We start from the raw sequence: 14,600 nt of genomic DNA, 5'->3' as shown, positions 1-14,600 counted from the left end.
TAGCAAGGTGGGCTTTGTTTTTGTTTTGTTTCGGTTTGGTGCCTTTGATACTCCATTCCCCTTTCAAAGGTGTGTTGGACCCTCTTCTCTCCCCTTCAGTACGTAAAATCGCACGGGACCGATTTGCAAAATACATACTATAATATCAAGAAACCCATTTCGAATCTTGGAAATCTTGGAAAACTGACAACTCGTTTGAAAAAAAGACAGCACAGGAAAAAAGTGTCCAAGCGTCGGTCGTTTCCATGATCAACATTCATCATCATCATCATCAGCATCATCAATTCCAACCCAACCATCCATCCATCCATCCATCCACACCACCACCACCCTCCCCTTTTTTTTCGTCCTTGTTTCTTTCCCACCACGCAGTAATGCACAGGGTCTTCGTTTTCTCCTTCTTTTACGAAGATCATTTTACGACCATCCCATGATCGCCAACGAGTCGGTCCAATTGTTTTCTTTTTTTGGACCTGGCCAATCCACCCATCCATCCCTACAAACGCTCTTGACTTGTTAGCCCCCTCGCCCTTTCGTCGCTACGATACGTCCGTACAAAGATCCGGGATTGTTATTACGACTTTCCAGGGGGATCGAACTAATACTTTTGTATCCGTAAACCTTGTCCAAAAAAAGATCGACGACCAAAAGCAATGGCTAGCTGGGGAGAAGACGGAGTAAACGCTATACGACTTTCATCACGGCAATCACAAGGGTAAGCGACCCGTACCTTTGGGTTCCCGCCTTATCTTTCTTTTTGGTTTCCCCGTCGTCGTCGTCGTCTCTCTGTCCATGGATCTTTGCTGGTTTTGTGCCTACCCGACCTACCTGCTGTAACTTGTGTATTGAACCAATAAAACTCTCAAGATTCGGCACACACACTCTCTCACACTGACAACCTCCCACCGCCCCCCCAAAGTGGATTGATATCAATCTACACTACGGTAGTCTGACACGAGTGACGAGTGAAGCACAAAACAACAGCATGAGACTTAGTAATTGCAGCTCCCTTTGCTTCACGTAGAGTGATAACTCGTACTCGTACTCGTACTTACTTACCCATGCCCAACATGCCCCCCTGTTCGCAGAATCTACTGCACATACTCCGTACACGCAAGCATCCTCCCCCCTCCCCCCCAATCGAGGCCGTGCCATATTGGTGGAAAACCTCTAGGTACCTGGGTAGGTATACGTTACCCATGTGCATCTCAAAAGTACTTTGGATAGGTCTTCACATGTTATCATCATTCAATCACCCGCCTCAAACCTTCCATCGTCCCATCACAAGGTCTACACGACTAAATAACTTTGTTCAACTTTTGTCCGTTGGTCTTTGTCATTGTCATTGTGATATTGACTACTATCCTTCAACCCTCGGTTCAATTGGTTGCCTCGATCAACAAGGGAGAGAAAAACAAGGAGGCCTCGTCGCACTCGCAGGCTAGCCCCCAGGCATAGTATGACAGACAGGGCACATGGGACGCCGTGGTCAAAATCTGACTCCTCGTGCCGTCTTTAATCTGCACCTCTAGGAATGGAATTTTCCCAGTTCGACTCCATTTCTATTATCACAAAGGTAGGCTGTTATCAATCATTCGTCAGAGTCGTCAATCATGGTGTTCTTGGATCATCGCAATGGACATCGTAGGTGGACCCGTCACTCGATCTAGCTCTCTTCAGAGGTAGACTCTATCCACTCCGTCGAGATTCCAGTCCAGCACCTGCACCGACACCAACGAGACTCCCTGAAGACGCGCCACCACCACCACCGCCGCCGCCGCCAAAATCGTCGTAGTTAACGACGTCAGACTGGTCGGAGCCCCACCCCTTCTTTTTCGACGGTGGTTTGACTTCAAGTCCTGAATCGATCATGTGCATCCTGATCATTTTCATTCGGGACTCGCGGATGAACCGTTCCACAGTGTCGAGCGCATCTTGCTGGGCTTCGGCCCGAGCGTCATGGTGAACGGCGTTCAAGGTACCGTGCTCAAGATCAATGCGAGCATCCAACTTGCCGTCGTTGATCAATCCTTCAATCTCTTCGAGGAAGGTCGACTGGTACGGAGGATCTCCAAACATCTTCTCCATGCTGGCTAGCGTGACTTTGCTGAATGGGACCGAATACTGAGTGATGCTTTTGGTGCGGATCCTCTTGTAGATGTTAGATACCAGAGGCTGCAGATAGATGTCCAACAGGTAGTCCGCCCGGTATGACTCCAGGATCTCCAAACATTGGCTGTATTTGGTCGCACAGAAAAAGTTGATGGCTCGACGAATGTGAGGTTCGAGTTCGAGAAAGTTTCGAAAACTGTGGTTTTCCAGCACTCTCGCCTGGAGGTCGGGACGGTCCATGGATGCCAAGGCACAAAGTCCACCGTAAACGGCAATGTCGTTGCTGCTGATGACTTCGCTGTAGGTGTCCGAGATACTGGCGTCGATGTTGAGGAAACTGAGCGCCGCCTCACGATATTCGCCGATGGACATTTGTTGAAGTCCCATGGCAGCTTGCATTTTCGGAAAGGTTCGGTTCGCATCTTCGGCCTTCATTTGTAGGTTGCGAATCTTGTGCACTTGAGACTGTACGGCCAGCCAATTCTTCTGTTCAATGGCCACCGCAATGATCCGAAACGCCGTCGAGGCAATGTGGCTGGCGGTGGTACAGTAATCTCGCATCCGAGAGTATGCCTTGACAGCATTGGTGAGGTCTCCGATCGTGTAGTAATGTGTTCCGAGATCCTCATTCCCCATCTACAAGTGTCCGGTGTCAGTCACGTTCCGGTGCAATCGAGACCGGCGACAAAAACGCACCCGTATGCTCTCTTTGATCAAGTTGTTCTTGTATCCTTTCAATTCATTCTCCAACCGAGCAGACTCTGCCGCGTTTTTCTTCTCCTGCTGGGCAGCCCATACTGGATCCAAGAAACCGTCCACGTTCTTACCCCCGGACACCTTCTTCAATAAAGCCACGGCCTCGTTGTAGTTCCTGACATCTGCACCTTTCTTCGCTTCGGCCATCGCCATTCGGGCTGCCTCTTCCGCCAACACACTTGAACATGACGCGATGAGGTGGAGGCGGCGAAAGACGGTCCGACCTGGACCAAGGTCAGTTGGCGGCTCGAAGGTGTTGGCCTGCAGGTTGCTTTCGTACCTTTGTAGTTCGCAATGTAAGAGGGAAGATCGAAATTCGGAGCATCTTAAGAAGTGGTCAACATTGTAGATTCCCCGATGCCGATGTCCATTTACCTTGAACCAGCACTGTATATGTCGGTTGATCGGCGGCCTGCCACTCAGAAGCCATCTCCACTGCTGAGAGCTTCTTGGTCGTGCAGTCTCGATCGAAGGTTGGTCAAAACAATGACACGCGAGGAATCTAGGGTGGAGGGAAAGAGATGAGCGAGAGAGGGCAGACCAAGACAAGTCAAGTTGATGAACTGTTGCACGATGAGGGTGAATCCTCTGCTGAGGGACCGCAGGCAATGAAATGATGTCGTTGTTTGGATCTCCGCATCTCTTGGCGCATTTAAGGGCCTGGATGTAGTTAAAGATTTGAGCCTAGACTCGCCTAAGCGTAGCGGGCAAAGGTGCCTGAATGATGCCTGAACGGTGCCTGAAAAGTGCCTCAAAAGGTGCCTGAAACGCACCTAGGATGTGCCTGTGGAGACCTAAAACAAACAAAAGACAAACACACGATGAGAACAGCCTGCAATATGAAATTTTCTCTGCATTACATTTTGGCGCTCAGCGCTCTCATGCTGCCTCGAGGTATCTTCCTCTCTTCACTGTCCAAAGTGCCTTATATCATACACAAGCTTTTCACTCCATCAAGGAGAGCTTCGGGAGTAGAAATGTCTCTCAACCGACTGTGAGGCTCTCATTCCACCTCGATTGTGACTTTCCTTGTAGCGATCAACCAAACCACTTAGTAACGGAGACTGCTCCATTGATTCATCGACGTAACCGTCAAAAAAGGCCTTCCAAGTCCGACATTAAGAAGATAACAAAACAGGAGAAACTCTCTGTCATCATGCTCAAGGACGTATCCGAGCTCAGCTGAAGTCATACCCATTATCCCAATCCGTAATTTCGCTAAAACGCACCATCAATTCAGAAGAATCACATCAAGCCTAGGTTCAGGCCATCAAAGCATTCAAGTCAAAGGTCTGAGTGTCCGCTTCGGTCACGGGCAACCAAGGACCTTTCTCCTCTTGACTGGCATTGTGGAATGCCTCTGCTCGCTTCAAAGTCTCGACATCGAGGTCCGTCACGTAACTCTTGCCGTCAGGAAGCGACATGCGCACTTCGAATTCGTTGTGCAGCATAATGTCGTCTTTCCAGAGGCGGCGTTCACCGTCGTACACGCAGAGAACTCGCTTCTTCATTCGCATCTTGTCGGCAGACATACCCCACGATGGCGGGTAGTGCTTTCTCTTCTTGCGGCCCTTTCCGAGGAGAGACACCCCTCCCTTGGACCAGGTCATGCCCTTCTTTGATGACTTGGAAGACTTGGAGATGCCGCCGCCGATAACAGCTCGGGATGAGCCGGCAGTCTTTGACTTGATGGCGCCCCGCCCAGAGCGGCTGTTGAAAGACGGATCAATCTCCTCATCGTCGTCTTCGTCGTCTTCGTCGTCATCCTCTTCGTCATCGTCCTCATCAGCACCAAAGTTGGTCGGGGCATCTTCCGACTTGAGCATGTGACGATCCAAGGTCTCTTGGACGTTGTTGTCATCGGTGATGCTGGCCAGATGTTGTGCGTTGATGGCTTCGCTGGGTTCTTCTTGTTGAACCACACGCAACACACAGTCATCAAGATGCTCATAGAAGTCTTGAGCATTGGAAAAGGTGGCGGAACAGGTCGAGCACTTGCCCGTGGCATCTTGACAGTAACTTGACAACTTGGGAGGGTTGGTTGTGGGACTGCGCTTGCGACTGTTGGGAGCGGTCTGTTCGACGCCGTGGACCGAAGTCAAGTGTCGCTTAAAAACATCTGCACGATTGAAGCTCTTCTCCGCGGGGGAACCAGAGCCGGGGCAGAAGCCGCACACCATCGTGCCCTTGTAATGGGTCAAAGTGTGTCGGTTCTTGTCGTACTTTCTCGCAAAGCCTTTGTGATGGTACTCACAAGTGACGATGGGGCACTTCTCGGGTCGCTCGGTTTGATGGGTCAACAGGTGAGCTTTGAGATCCTTGAAGATCTTGCCACAATCAGGATGAGGGCATCGACCCTTTTCGGCACCTTCTTCACTAGGCTCTGATGTGGAGCTGGCATGCGAACCCGCAGAAACGTATGACGCGAGCGATGGTCTTCGGCTGGGCATGCTGTGTTGTTGGTAGTAGCTGGAGTTTGTGATGGGGTCGGAGAATTGGGCGGTAGGGAAGATGCCGTAGGGTTGAGGAGACAGAGCGGGAGACCCAGATGGAGAGGTGTTGGCGAAGGTGTTCATGGCAGGTGGAAAGAGTGCTTGTTCAGGGAAGGTCGTCTCCCCAAACGATCGAGAGGCATGAATTAAGGATGGATCTGTAACAGGGTTCTGTCAGTTCGTGTCTTGCTTGACATGATGGAGATGTGATCGACTCAGTGGAAAGAAAGAAAGGAAACAGAGGAAATATCAAGGTAAATGTGAAAGACGTAGCAGAAGAGACGAACAAGATGATTCGAGAGGTGGTAGGAAATTTCCACTGCTCTGAGCAAAGAAATGGGACTGAAAATGACTTGCAGGTTGGGGGTGTGGCACTGCAGTGGGGTCGTGCACAAGCACTTGAGAGGGATGAGTAGTGGCAGGCGATGGACGGGGGGACGATGAGAATGAACGCGAACTGGTGGGAGACGCGACAGTCTTCTGGTTTCTTGCATATGCTGAAGCTGGTGTCGTGGGTGACTTGAAGATTGGTGTCGATCGGTTGGCCTCGGCGGCAGGGGAAGAAAGACCGGCACAAGGGAAAAGCGAGTTGGCATTTGCCGAATTCCGGGAAGCTGTAGTCGGTGGATCCAACGCAGTATTGACACACAACTCTTCGGGACAAGAAGAGATAGAAGCTCGTTGACAGGACGAGTCACGTACAAATGGGGCATGGCTGGGTGGAATAGTCGGAGGATGCCGCTGAGAAGAGGAGGAAAGATCTGCACACTCACCCACGTAACTATCCGATAGTTTTTCCAAGGCAAAGTCGGCTTCCATGGAGACTCCCATCAGGTCTTGTGAAAAGGAATCGTGGTGGGCAATGGCTGGCATCAGACCAAGTCCATAAGTTGCACCTGGGTGATCGAAGCTGTCCTGGCTGGAGATGGTGTGGGATGGTCCGGAATATGGCGAGCCAACTGTCGATGAGGAGGCACTGGGGATCGACGGGACCGATCCGGACGAGATCAGGGCAGGCGGCATTTCGTGAAATTGGGACATTTCGTGCTTGAGAGATGGTGGTGCTGTTGCAAACATGGAGGGGTTCTCAAAGTACGAATAGGGCATTGCGTGGAAGTTGAAATTCATGTTGTCGGCTGACTCGTACGAGTCCATGGCCAAACCAGGGAAAGGTGCTTGGATAGTACTTTGCTCGGGGTTAAAACCAAAGTCCACGTACTGTTGGCGGCGCGTGTGCTCGAGAGCGAGCATGATATGGAATGATACGCTCTCACTGCAGCAACTGCATGGGTTTGGAGGGGGAATGCCTCTGGTGAAATACTTCTCCGTCGGTGTTGTCAGACTTCGGAGTGCCGAGAGAGCCTTAGGTGGTAGTTTCACTTGGGGCCAGGAAGGGTCGTGCGGTCACCTGCAAACGAGGCTTGAGGTAAGACTACTGATAACGGAGTCAAAGGGTGTTTGCTTCCTGGAAGGAGAGGCTTGCTGAAAAGATGTCGATGAGGATTCTTTGGCGACAGAGAGGGAAAGCGTCTGTGGAGGGTGGGTGGTTGCGGGATGGGAGTTGGTAGACCGTGTCTTGTTGTTGCGATTGTGAAAGAAGTCTGAAAATCACAGTGTCGACAGCGATGGTCGACTATCAGTAGCTCGAGAAGTTTCAAAAGTTCTGCTCTCTCAGGCTGAGGTCTTTGGAGGGGGGCGAAATCGTGAGATATAGTCCTCTGGGTATCGCAGAAGCGAGGCCGAAAGCAGGGGCCCTGCCTTCCTGAAGGAGTCCCACCTAGCCCTATGCTTTTCCAGGACCAGGATAGTAGCATGGGTGATGCACAGGGGTCCCGTAATTTTTTTTCACTTGTGGCAGAGACGGTGGCTGTAACAAAATTACGGAGAGGCCAACGACCAAAGTGACGGCTAATGCATGTGCTAACGACCTTAGCACTCGGGGTGGCCTAAAATACACGCACTCAGTCGGCTTGGACTTCCAAACAAGAGCGGCACCGTCCTGGCGCTTCGGATGGAAAATGATCTCACAAAAAACAACCAGTTCTCGTGATTATTGTTTGCACTGGCTTTCGGCATTGGCGGGCATAGCATTTACTCACATGCCTTGTTGTGTGAGTTGGACAGACCTGCCTCGTGCAGTCAATAATGTGTCGACCCAAGGCACGAGTTCTTGTCGCGGATTCTCTCTGATCCTGTATCAACCTGTGCACATCCACCCTCTCATATCCCGGTCACCGGGTTCTATTACACATGAGCATCCTGGCGAGGTAGCAGTTGCAGTGTTGGGTAGAGGCTTGTGAGCAAACCCTGGTGGTGGTTGATGTGGACAGGCATTGTCCAAGCACAACAGCCCAAATCTCCAGGTTCCACGGGCGGAGGTCAGTCCCCGTTCTCCCGTCACAGTGTTTATTGTACGAGTACATTAGGGCTAATGGAACCATGACGAGATGACAAGGGAGGGGTTAGGCTGGAGATGCTGCATTGGGAAGAGTGGATGGAGCAGTGCCGGGCTGTTGTACAATAGACGGCGCCGACGACCATTGACCAGTGACGGTGTAGATCCGGCCAGGAAGGGTTTGATCTGACTGCCCGTTCGAGCGACCAAGTCTTCTGTTGCGGGTTGGTCCTTTTGGCGTCAGTCAGAACACTTGCTCAAGACGTGCTAGTAGCCCTGCCCTAGGCGAGGCCGATACGATTGGCGCCATCGTGCAGATGCGGTCAACCAGGACTCCTCCCCTCCCACCAGCAGGGGAGGAAAAACGTGGCCAATCCACTCTGACTCGTATTTCTCTGCTCGCCATTGGACATGCTCCCTCGGCGTCGCCAGCATGGACCTGAGGTTGAGGCGCAGGCCCAACAGAGGCTCCCTCCCATTGGTTTCAGCATGCGTGAGCCACATTTCTCGTGTTGGCTGTGTCTATTTTTTCACCGCTTCGTGGCTGAGCAGGCTTAGTGAGGAGGTGAAGCATCCTCCACAGTCACCGACTTTGCACGCATTCTTGCTACTGTGGACTGACGACATCATGGTGAGGTCACACTTGAAACTACTCATCCGCTCTGAGATTCGTTTCATCCCCGAGAAGCTCACCGTCTCCGATGGTACTGTAGTCATGGTGGTGCGACAACACATGTGGTGAATGCTCCGGGGATGAGCTTCCCTCGTCAGCCATGCCCATGCCCATGCCCATGACATGTGAATTTTATCTTTCACTTCGATTGTCGATCAGCACAGTCGTTCAATAGTCGTAAATGGTCATCTGCGGCGTCCCATCTAAGCATGGTCTGCCCGGGTGCGTTGAAAGTCAAATGAACCATCGAGATGGCGACCACTGGGATCCCCCCTCGCTCAGTAGATTGTAGCCAAACACTGTTTAGCCCGGGACACCAATGGTTCGGATGGGGGTTGTTTGGCTTCAAACAAAGTTGGAGCATGCAGTCTCCGGATGGAGGCCTGTAACCCTGTTCAATTGAGATCCGGAAGGCCAACTTGGTGGTGGTGGTGGTCCCCCTGCTTGCTTAGTCCTCGTAAACGTCCGTGTGCAAAAGGACCACCTCCGGTTCAAGTCTCATGCATCCCGTGTCTGATCCGATCTGGTGCTGCTGACTGACGTTACTCACCAAGACTTCGTGACTAACTCTTTCTGCATACTTCTTACACCCTGTTCGTTATGCTCCTTTCACTCGATGCATGCTTACCGTCACTTCTCGGCAGTCACCGTTGAGCCAAATCTCGCGGGAAACATGCTTTTCACGCCAATCCCACACGGGCTTCGGTCTCTAGCACGACGATATTTTGAGCACTGTGACACGACCCACGTTGCATCTCCTCGGTCAGAGCTACGGGACGGAGTATGCTGACTACTGGACTGTAAGGCTGCATGAGTAGTGTTGATACCGTTCATACATGTCTCCACGGATGCTGTGACTGCGAGACAGCCGCGTCGTCGACGATGCTCAAAAACATCGGGTGGTTTTGTGCCCGGCTTCTGTTGGCACCTTGTCGCGCATATTGGAGGGGTTTCGCGAGCCCTTGGTGGCCGTTGGTGCCAGACTTTCTGGGGATCGTGCGCCTAGACGAGAAAAATTTTGTCGTTGACCTCTTAAACCTCCCACCAAGTCGAGTTAGTTCACTCGGACTCCCTAAAACCCCCCTAGCCTCCCTTGGACTTAGGCGTCTGAAATGGGGGGCATTTGGCGCTGCAATTCATTGCATCTCATCTCATTACTTGGTGGTGCACTAACAAACACCCCTTGGCAAGCGCATCATGCACCCTGCACTCACGTAAAGCTTTTTGAATGTTTTAAGTCTAGGTGCATGTGGTCAATCATCGTTTACAAAAAGCTTTCGCCTTTTCGGGCCCAGTCCACGTTGCGGTCTGGCGACATCCACTCAAGCCAATCGTCCTGTACTCCTGGAATCGGTACCCTAAACCTGCCCATGTCATTGCTGCGGTACCCTGCCAGCCTACTGTTCAGACCGCCGGTGTCGATGCCAGAGACATGATTCTGCCTCGTGTCCTGATAGCAAAGGAAAGAAGGAAGGAAGGGGCCAGAGCGCCGGGAGCTGCAGGGCATGCATGTGTCACTCAACTGTATCCAGCCACATTGAACCCATGCTGTTGATTGCAGGCTTCTCTACTCCGTACACCCCCATGTGTCGTTGACAGCCATGGAACTTCCGTTATCTTTGAGGGGTAAGGTCATTTGGTTGTCGACCTGTGGTGCTCGAGACTCTTGTCACGCCAATACGGAAAGATTCAACGGGGAGCCTGTGCCCTTCTCGTAACCCATGAACCCAGTCGATGGAAGATGCCGTTGCCATAAAAAGAGTTTTAATTCCAACAAGATCAGGCTTCAATAATTGCTTCGAGATTGACTAGCGAGACAGATCAAGCATGGACCGGCTTGTCTGCAGACCCTCCATGTGCTCAACTCAAAGAGGAAGTTCACGTTGGTCGACTTGTCAGAATGGCGCACCACGATTCGGCCGTAGAATGGTGTATGTCAACAGGACACTCGCGCAGCCTCAGGCGTGCCATATCGAGGAGGCTGGCAAGACGCCCTCGCTGCTTGAAGCTCAAGGCGCAAGCTGTACAGAGTGATTAGTGACAGAAAAATGATCGCTGTCTTCTGTTTGGCACCTCGTATTCGACAAGGTCCAGTCCTCCGATTTTCTCGTGTGCAAGCAGCTAGATAGGTGTTTTGGCCCCGTCCTTCTGCAGCCCTATACGGAGTGGTGTTTGAGGGGACCCGATTGTGATTGCTAATTCCTCTGTGCTCATCTGCCCCTCTTGCCCCCCTAGAAAAAGCACTTGGGCGGCTGGTGCCGGGCGTTTCTCGTATCGCGGAACCGGTGACTTGGGTGAGTGGTGGTGTCTACCTATCAAGTTTAGGGCACTTGTCGCTAAAGCCTGCTGAGGCCATCCCTGTCCTACGTGCGCCGAAGTCGAGAGACACTGTTGGCTTCAGAAACACTGGCGCTTGTGGCTTGCGTTGGAAGCGAAAAGAATACGGTCTGGACTTTCTGCGCCCTTGCACGGCCCTCCGGTCCTCTCAGGATTGCTCACTGCCTCACATTCCCAATACAGCGAAGCTCAAAACAAGACGTCTTGAGCTGCTTCGCACCACACCACTTGAGCGAAGAGGCGCCGTTTTGCCCAATTCAAATCTTTGTTTTCAGCCAGGAGGACTATCGCATTCTATCGGTCTACAAGGTCCAACGTCGCCGAGTTAACGACAGCCACAAACAATTTGGGATGGCTTCCCAATGAAGCTTCGAAGTGTCAAGTAATGACATTTTCCTTCTATGAACGCCTTGACCTCGCTGTTAGGACAATTGCATGTACGAGCATTGGCATCAATCCCCTTGAGTCTTTTGGCCCCAATCATTTCCTTTGCTTTTGAAATGTTGGCCTGCATGTTCGTGTTTAACAGTCAATCAACTATCAACTTCGTCGCTTGTTCTCATTACGAATACGGGCTCCTGAATGGGGGTCACACCATCACTTGACCTTCTCACACACCTTGTTGACCATTGGTGCATCGAAGAGAGCATGGTCAAAAGTACTTGACTGCGGATCCTCTGGATCTCGCCTGGCTCGTCATTGCCTGCCACTTCGTAGGCACGATACAAAGTTGACCCTACACGAGCGTCCGCCAGAAATGCCTCGAAGTTTGAGCTGAAAAGCTCACTCCTTGCACCAACTACCTCCAAGCCTGTCTCAAGTGACTTCTTCAGGGAACACGAGGAGGGACTTGGCATTTCCTCAGCCATGAACTTTTCAGGACTTATCAGTCCCAAATTGCTGGGCTGTAGCCGACTGAGGCAAGCATGTTTTCGAGAAGCTCAGGTTTTTCACGCAATGTGTTCCATTCCTGCTCGTGCTTTACCATCAATGTGCCCGCAAGTATGGTTCCATTGAGAGCCACAGAGCTTTCCTGGCCAAGTCCTGGCACAGCCACAGCCTCGTGGCTCCTCGGACATATAGCCATTCTGTCCGTGGTGATTGCCAGGTTGTAACTGAAGGTAGTCTCTCCATCTCTTTCCACATTGATATGCTCGTTCAGCTGCTCATGTGGTTGACTTCCAGCAGAGAGTGCCGCTTTCAAGAGCAGGTGGTACTTGGAGAACAAGGTCTCTGCCGAAGGTTGCCCTTCTATCGGGGTCGAGAAATGGAGAAATGGGCATGACGGATCGTGGAAGAGCGGAAGCTGGGGATGAGCTGGAACTATCATACGATCAATGAGGAGCTTCCAGTCCTGCGAATCAGATCCTGACATATCTTCCATCGAGAGGAATTGTAGGTGGCGATGGACTTGGCTGGCACCGCTATGCTCGCCAGAGTTGAAGAAGGCGAATAGCCTCTGCGAGTCGCTATGATCTTGATGGTTCTGCCATGCCCGAAGACATTCGTAAGTCATGCTGAGGTCGGCTGGTTCTAATAGACCAGTCTGGGGCTTGTTGTCCTTGGTGGCGATGATGAAGTGATTGTGGATGACAGGAAACTTGTTCAGTACTAGGATATGCGATGGGTCACGGCTTGGTATGCTGGTGACGAGCAGGTCTGATGAAGGATCCGCAAACGGATCGAATCTTGGGCCCCGATGCTCCGTTTTCTCATTACCTTTGGGCTTGTTGGCCAATGCCGGGCAGTATCGTAGCTGGAACTAGTGCTTGTGAGCATGCCATCAAGGTACGGAGCCTGATGTTTCTACTCACGGATGGTCCCTGATTGATCCGAAGTACATGTAGAGCTGTGTCTGAGAAAAGAAGAGCTTTGTTGTGATATGCCTGTTGGAACTTCCTCGATACCAAGGTCTGTAGACGTTCCGCAAGACCGAGTCCCATATCTTCTTCAGGCATACTCACATTCCCTATCCCTGCCGTATGATATGAAGCTGTTACAGGCACTGAGTAAGTTGCCCAAGCTTTTCACACTAACTACCGAGTACCTTAGTATGACCATTCTATGGATTGGCACGGCATGTGGTTGCGCGAAGTTGATCACATACATACCTTTTAGGCTTGGTACAGCGAGCTTCTGCTATTGTCTTGTTTCGTATTGAAGGGCCCAAGTGATATACTGTATTGGCCGTCAATATTACCGGCATCTGTGTCATTCCATCATCATCCATCAATGATGCGATACGAAGCATGAAGATTCATGCATTATCCACCCGAATCGCCAGCCAAGTCGGGTAAATTCCGGCGGATGTGAAACTCCCAACACATCAAACTCCGGACGTTTCTTCTCTTGGACTCGTGTTCACTCACATTAACTACTCCTTCCTCATAACAATAATGTACTCGCCTTCACCTTCTATATGTCAAGCTGATGGTTTCATGATCAGTACAGTGGCCATGGCATGTTCTGCGATCACTGCCTAGATTGACAAAGGTCGACGGTGAGGTCGAAGCTCCAATCTGCACCACCGGCTTCAACTCTTCAAGGCTTAGCCATGATTTCACTCTAAGTCAACCTCTCAAGTCAAATACTTGCTGCCCAAAGTGCCGCCAAACATATAAGGGCGACCACAAACAAGGGATATGAAACCAACGTGTCAGGTCTGCTCATTGTCGCTGCCGCAGTTTCTCCCCCCGGCCCTTACACCTGATATGTTAGCCTGCTACACATCGCACGCCTGCCACGTTTTCATGACCAGTCTCGAGGGTATGAGGTCGGCAGTTTGGACTTTGGCCGACATGTCAAATGCCAAACCCGTTCTCGGGCCGCTGCAAGATCCCGTATAACTCAGCCCCCACTGCGAAAAATCACTGACTGATGACCATAATGGCCGAAGCTGCGACCATCGCCGAACGCTCCTTTGATTCTTCTGCTCATATATCCGTCGAGCGGGCGGCTTTAGCAAATCCCTATTCCAGTCTTCCCTATCTCCCCTGTCTAGGGGGGCTATGCGCGGCCGCGTCAGTAGGCCAGGTAGACTGATTCTGGTGGATGACCCTCAGGTCTAAAAACGGATGTCACACAAAGTCCCTGATGTTTGCTACCATGGTGCAAGGCTTTACGTTTGATGGAATCATACATCCAACGCCTGAGTATCCGGCCTTGAATCAGACAGCTCAAGAGCTTTTCTAACGTGAGACTTTGAGTTGTCGTGCCAAACATGGGAAAGAATAGAGACTCATCGGGGAAAATTGAGAAAAACACTTCTGGGCTCTTCCCAGACTGTTTCTATTCCTGGTATCTTGGAGACAAAATACCGTTGCGGACTATATCTGCCTTTGAATGACATTTATTGTCCTCGGCCGTGCCAGTGACGCGGCAAAGGTATCCATGATACGCTGAAGCTGCTTCCAAATGGCGAGGGTTCCTACTGTTCTTTTTAGATGTGCGCCAGCTTGACGGCTCTGTGCAAGGTTGCAAGGCAAAATGGCGTCAGAAAGAAGTCGTTGGGCCGGCAAACCGATTTTGTTTGAACTGATGTGAACGGACTGAACGAGGCTAACAGTTTATAGTTTATCAAACCAATCTTCAGTATTCACCACGAATTGTAGCAGACCGTACTACAAATCAGGGAATTTGATGTTTCGCAGACTGCGGCATTGCCTTCCACCATCTGAATACGCCGGTACCGACCTCACAAAAGCAGAATCCATGGGTTTGCTTCAAGCCAGATGTCTCCGGACGAGACGTTCGCATCTGAAGCCTCTCGGAATGCCAGATCGACAACGACAATTTGGGCACTATGCTGTTTGCAAGGCGAAGATGCCCATGTACC

At 51.2% G+C, this 14,600-nt stretch overlaps 3 protein-coding genes across 7 annotated transcripts; all 3 read right to left on the bottom strand.

Moving 5' to 3' along the window:
- Positions 1 to 1,150: 1,150 nt before the first annotated feature.
- PV06_00982 lies at positions 1,151 to 3,437 on the bottom strand. 5 transcript variants are annotated; one of them, XM_016401552.1, is made up of 4 exons: positions 3,244 to 3,437; positions 3,149 to 3,193; positions 2,809 to 3,092; positions 1,151 to 2,748 (listed from the first exon to the last, which is right to left on the bottom strand). In XM_016401552.1, exons 1-4 carry the CDS (start codon positions 3,296 to 3,298, stop codon positions 1,690 to 1,692), a joined length of 1,443 nt encoding a protein of 480 aa, XP_016268605.1. In that variant the 5' UTR covers positions 3,299 to 3,437; the 3' UTR covers positions 1,151 to 1,689. The 5 variants fall into 5 exon arrangements, with proteins under 5 accessions (XP_016268605.1, XP_016268608.1, XP_016268607.1 ...); XM_016401555.1 differs by having other exon boundaries at positions 3,149 to 3,437; XM_016401554.1 differs by having other exon boundaries at positions 2,809 to 3,193.
- Positions 3,438 to 3,694: 257 nt separating this feature from the next.
- On the bottom strand, positions 3,695 to 7,024 carry PV06_00981 (uncharacterized protein). Its single transcript, XM_016401551.1, has 2 exons — positions 6,134 to 7,024; positions 3,695 to 5,518 (listed from the first exon to the last, which is right to left on the bottom strand). Exons 1-2 carry the CDS (start codon positions 6,609 to 6,611, stop codon positions 4,131 to 4,133), a joined length of 1,866 nt encoding a protein of 621 aa, XP_016268604.1. The 5' UTR covers positions 6,612 to 7,024; the 3' UTR covers positions 3,695 to 4,130.
- Positions 7,025 to 11,159: 4,135 nt separating this feature from the next.
- Positions 11,160 to 12,976, bottom strand: PV06_00980 (uncharacterized protein). Its single transcript, XM_016401550.1, has 3 exons — positions 12,877 to 12,976; positions 12,580 to 12,801; positions 11,160 to 12,527 (listed from the first exon to the last, which is right to left on the bottom strand). The coding sequence occupies exons 2-3, from the start codon at positions 12,721 to 12,723 to the stop codon at positions 11,652 to 11,654; spliced, it is 1,020 nt and encodes a 339-aa protein (XP_016268603.1). The 5' UTR covers positions 12,724 to 12,801; positions 12,877 to 12,976; the 3' UTR covers positions 11,160 to 11,651.
- Between the last annotated feature and the right edge of the window lie 1,624 nt (positions 12,977 to 14,600).

Source organism: Exophiala oligosperma (assembly GCF_000835515.1).
Source record: "Exophiala oligosperma strain CBS 72588 unplaced genomic scaffold supercont1.1, whole genome shotgun sequence".
NCBI lineage: Eukaryota > Fungi > Ascomycota > Eurotiomycetes > Chaetothyriales > Herpotrichiellaceae > Exophiala > Exophiala oligosperma.
The sequence above is the reverse complement of the archived record's forward strand: the minus strand, read 5'-3'. Positions and strand labels throughout refer to the sequence as shown.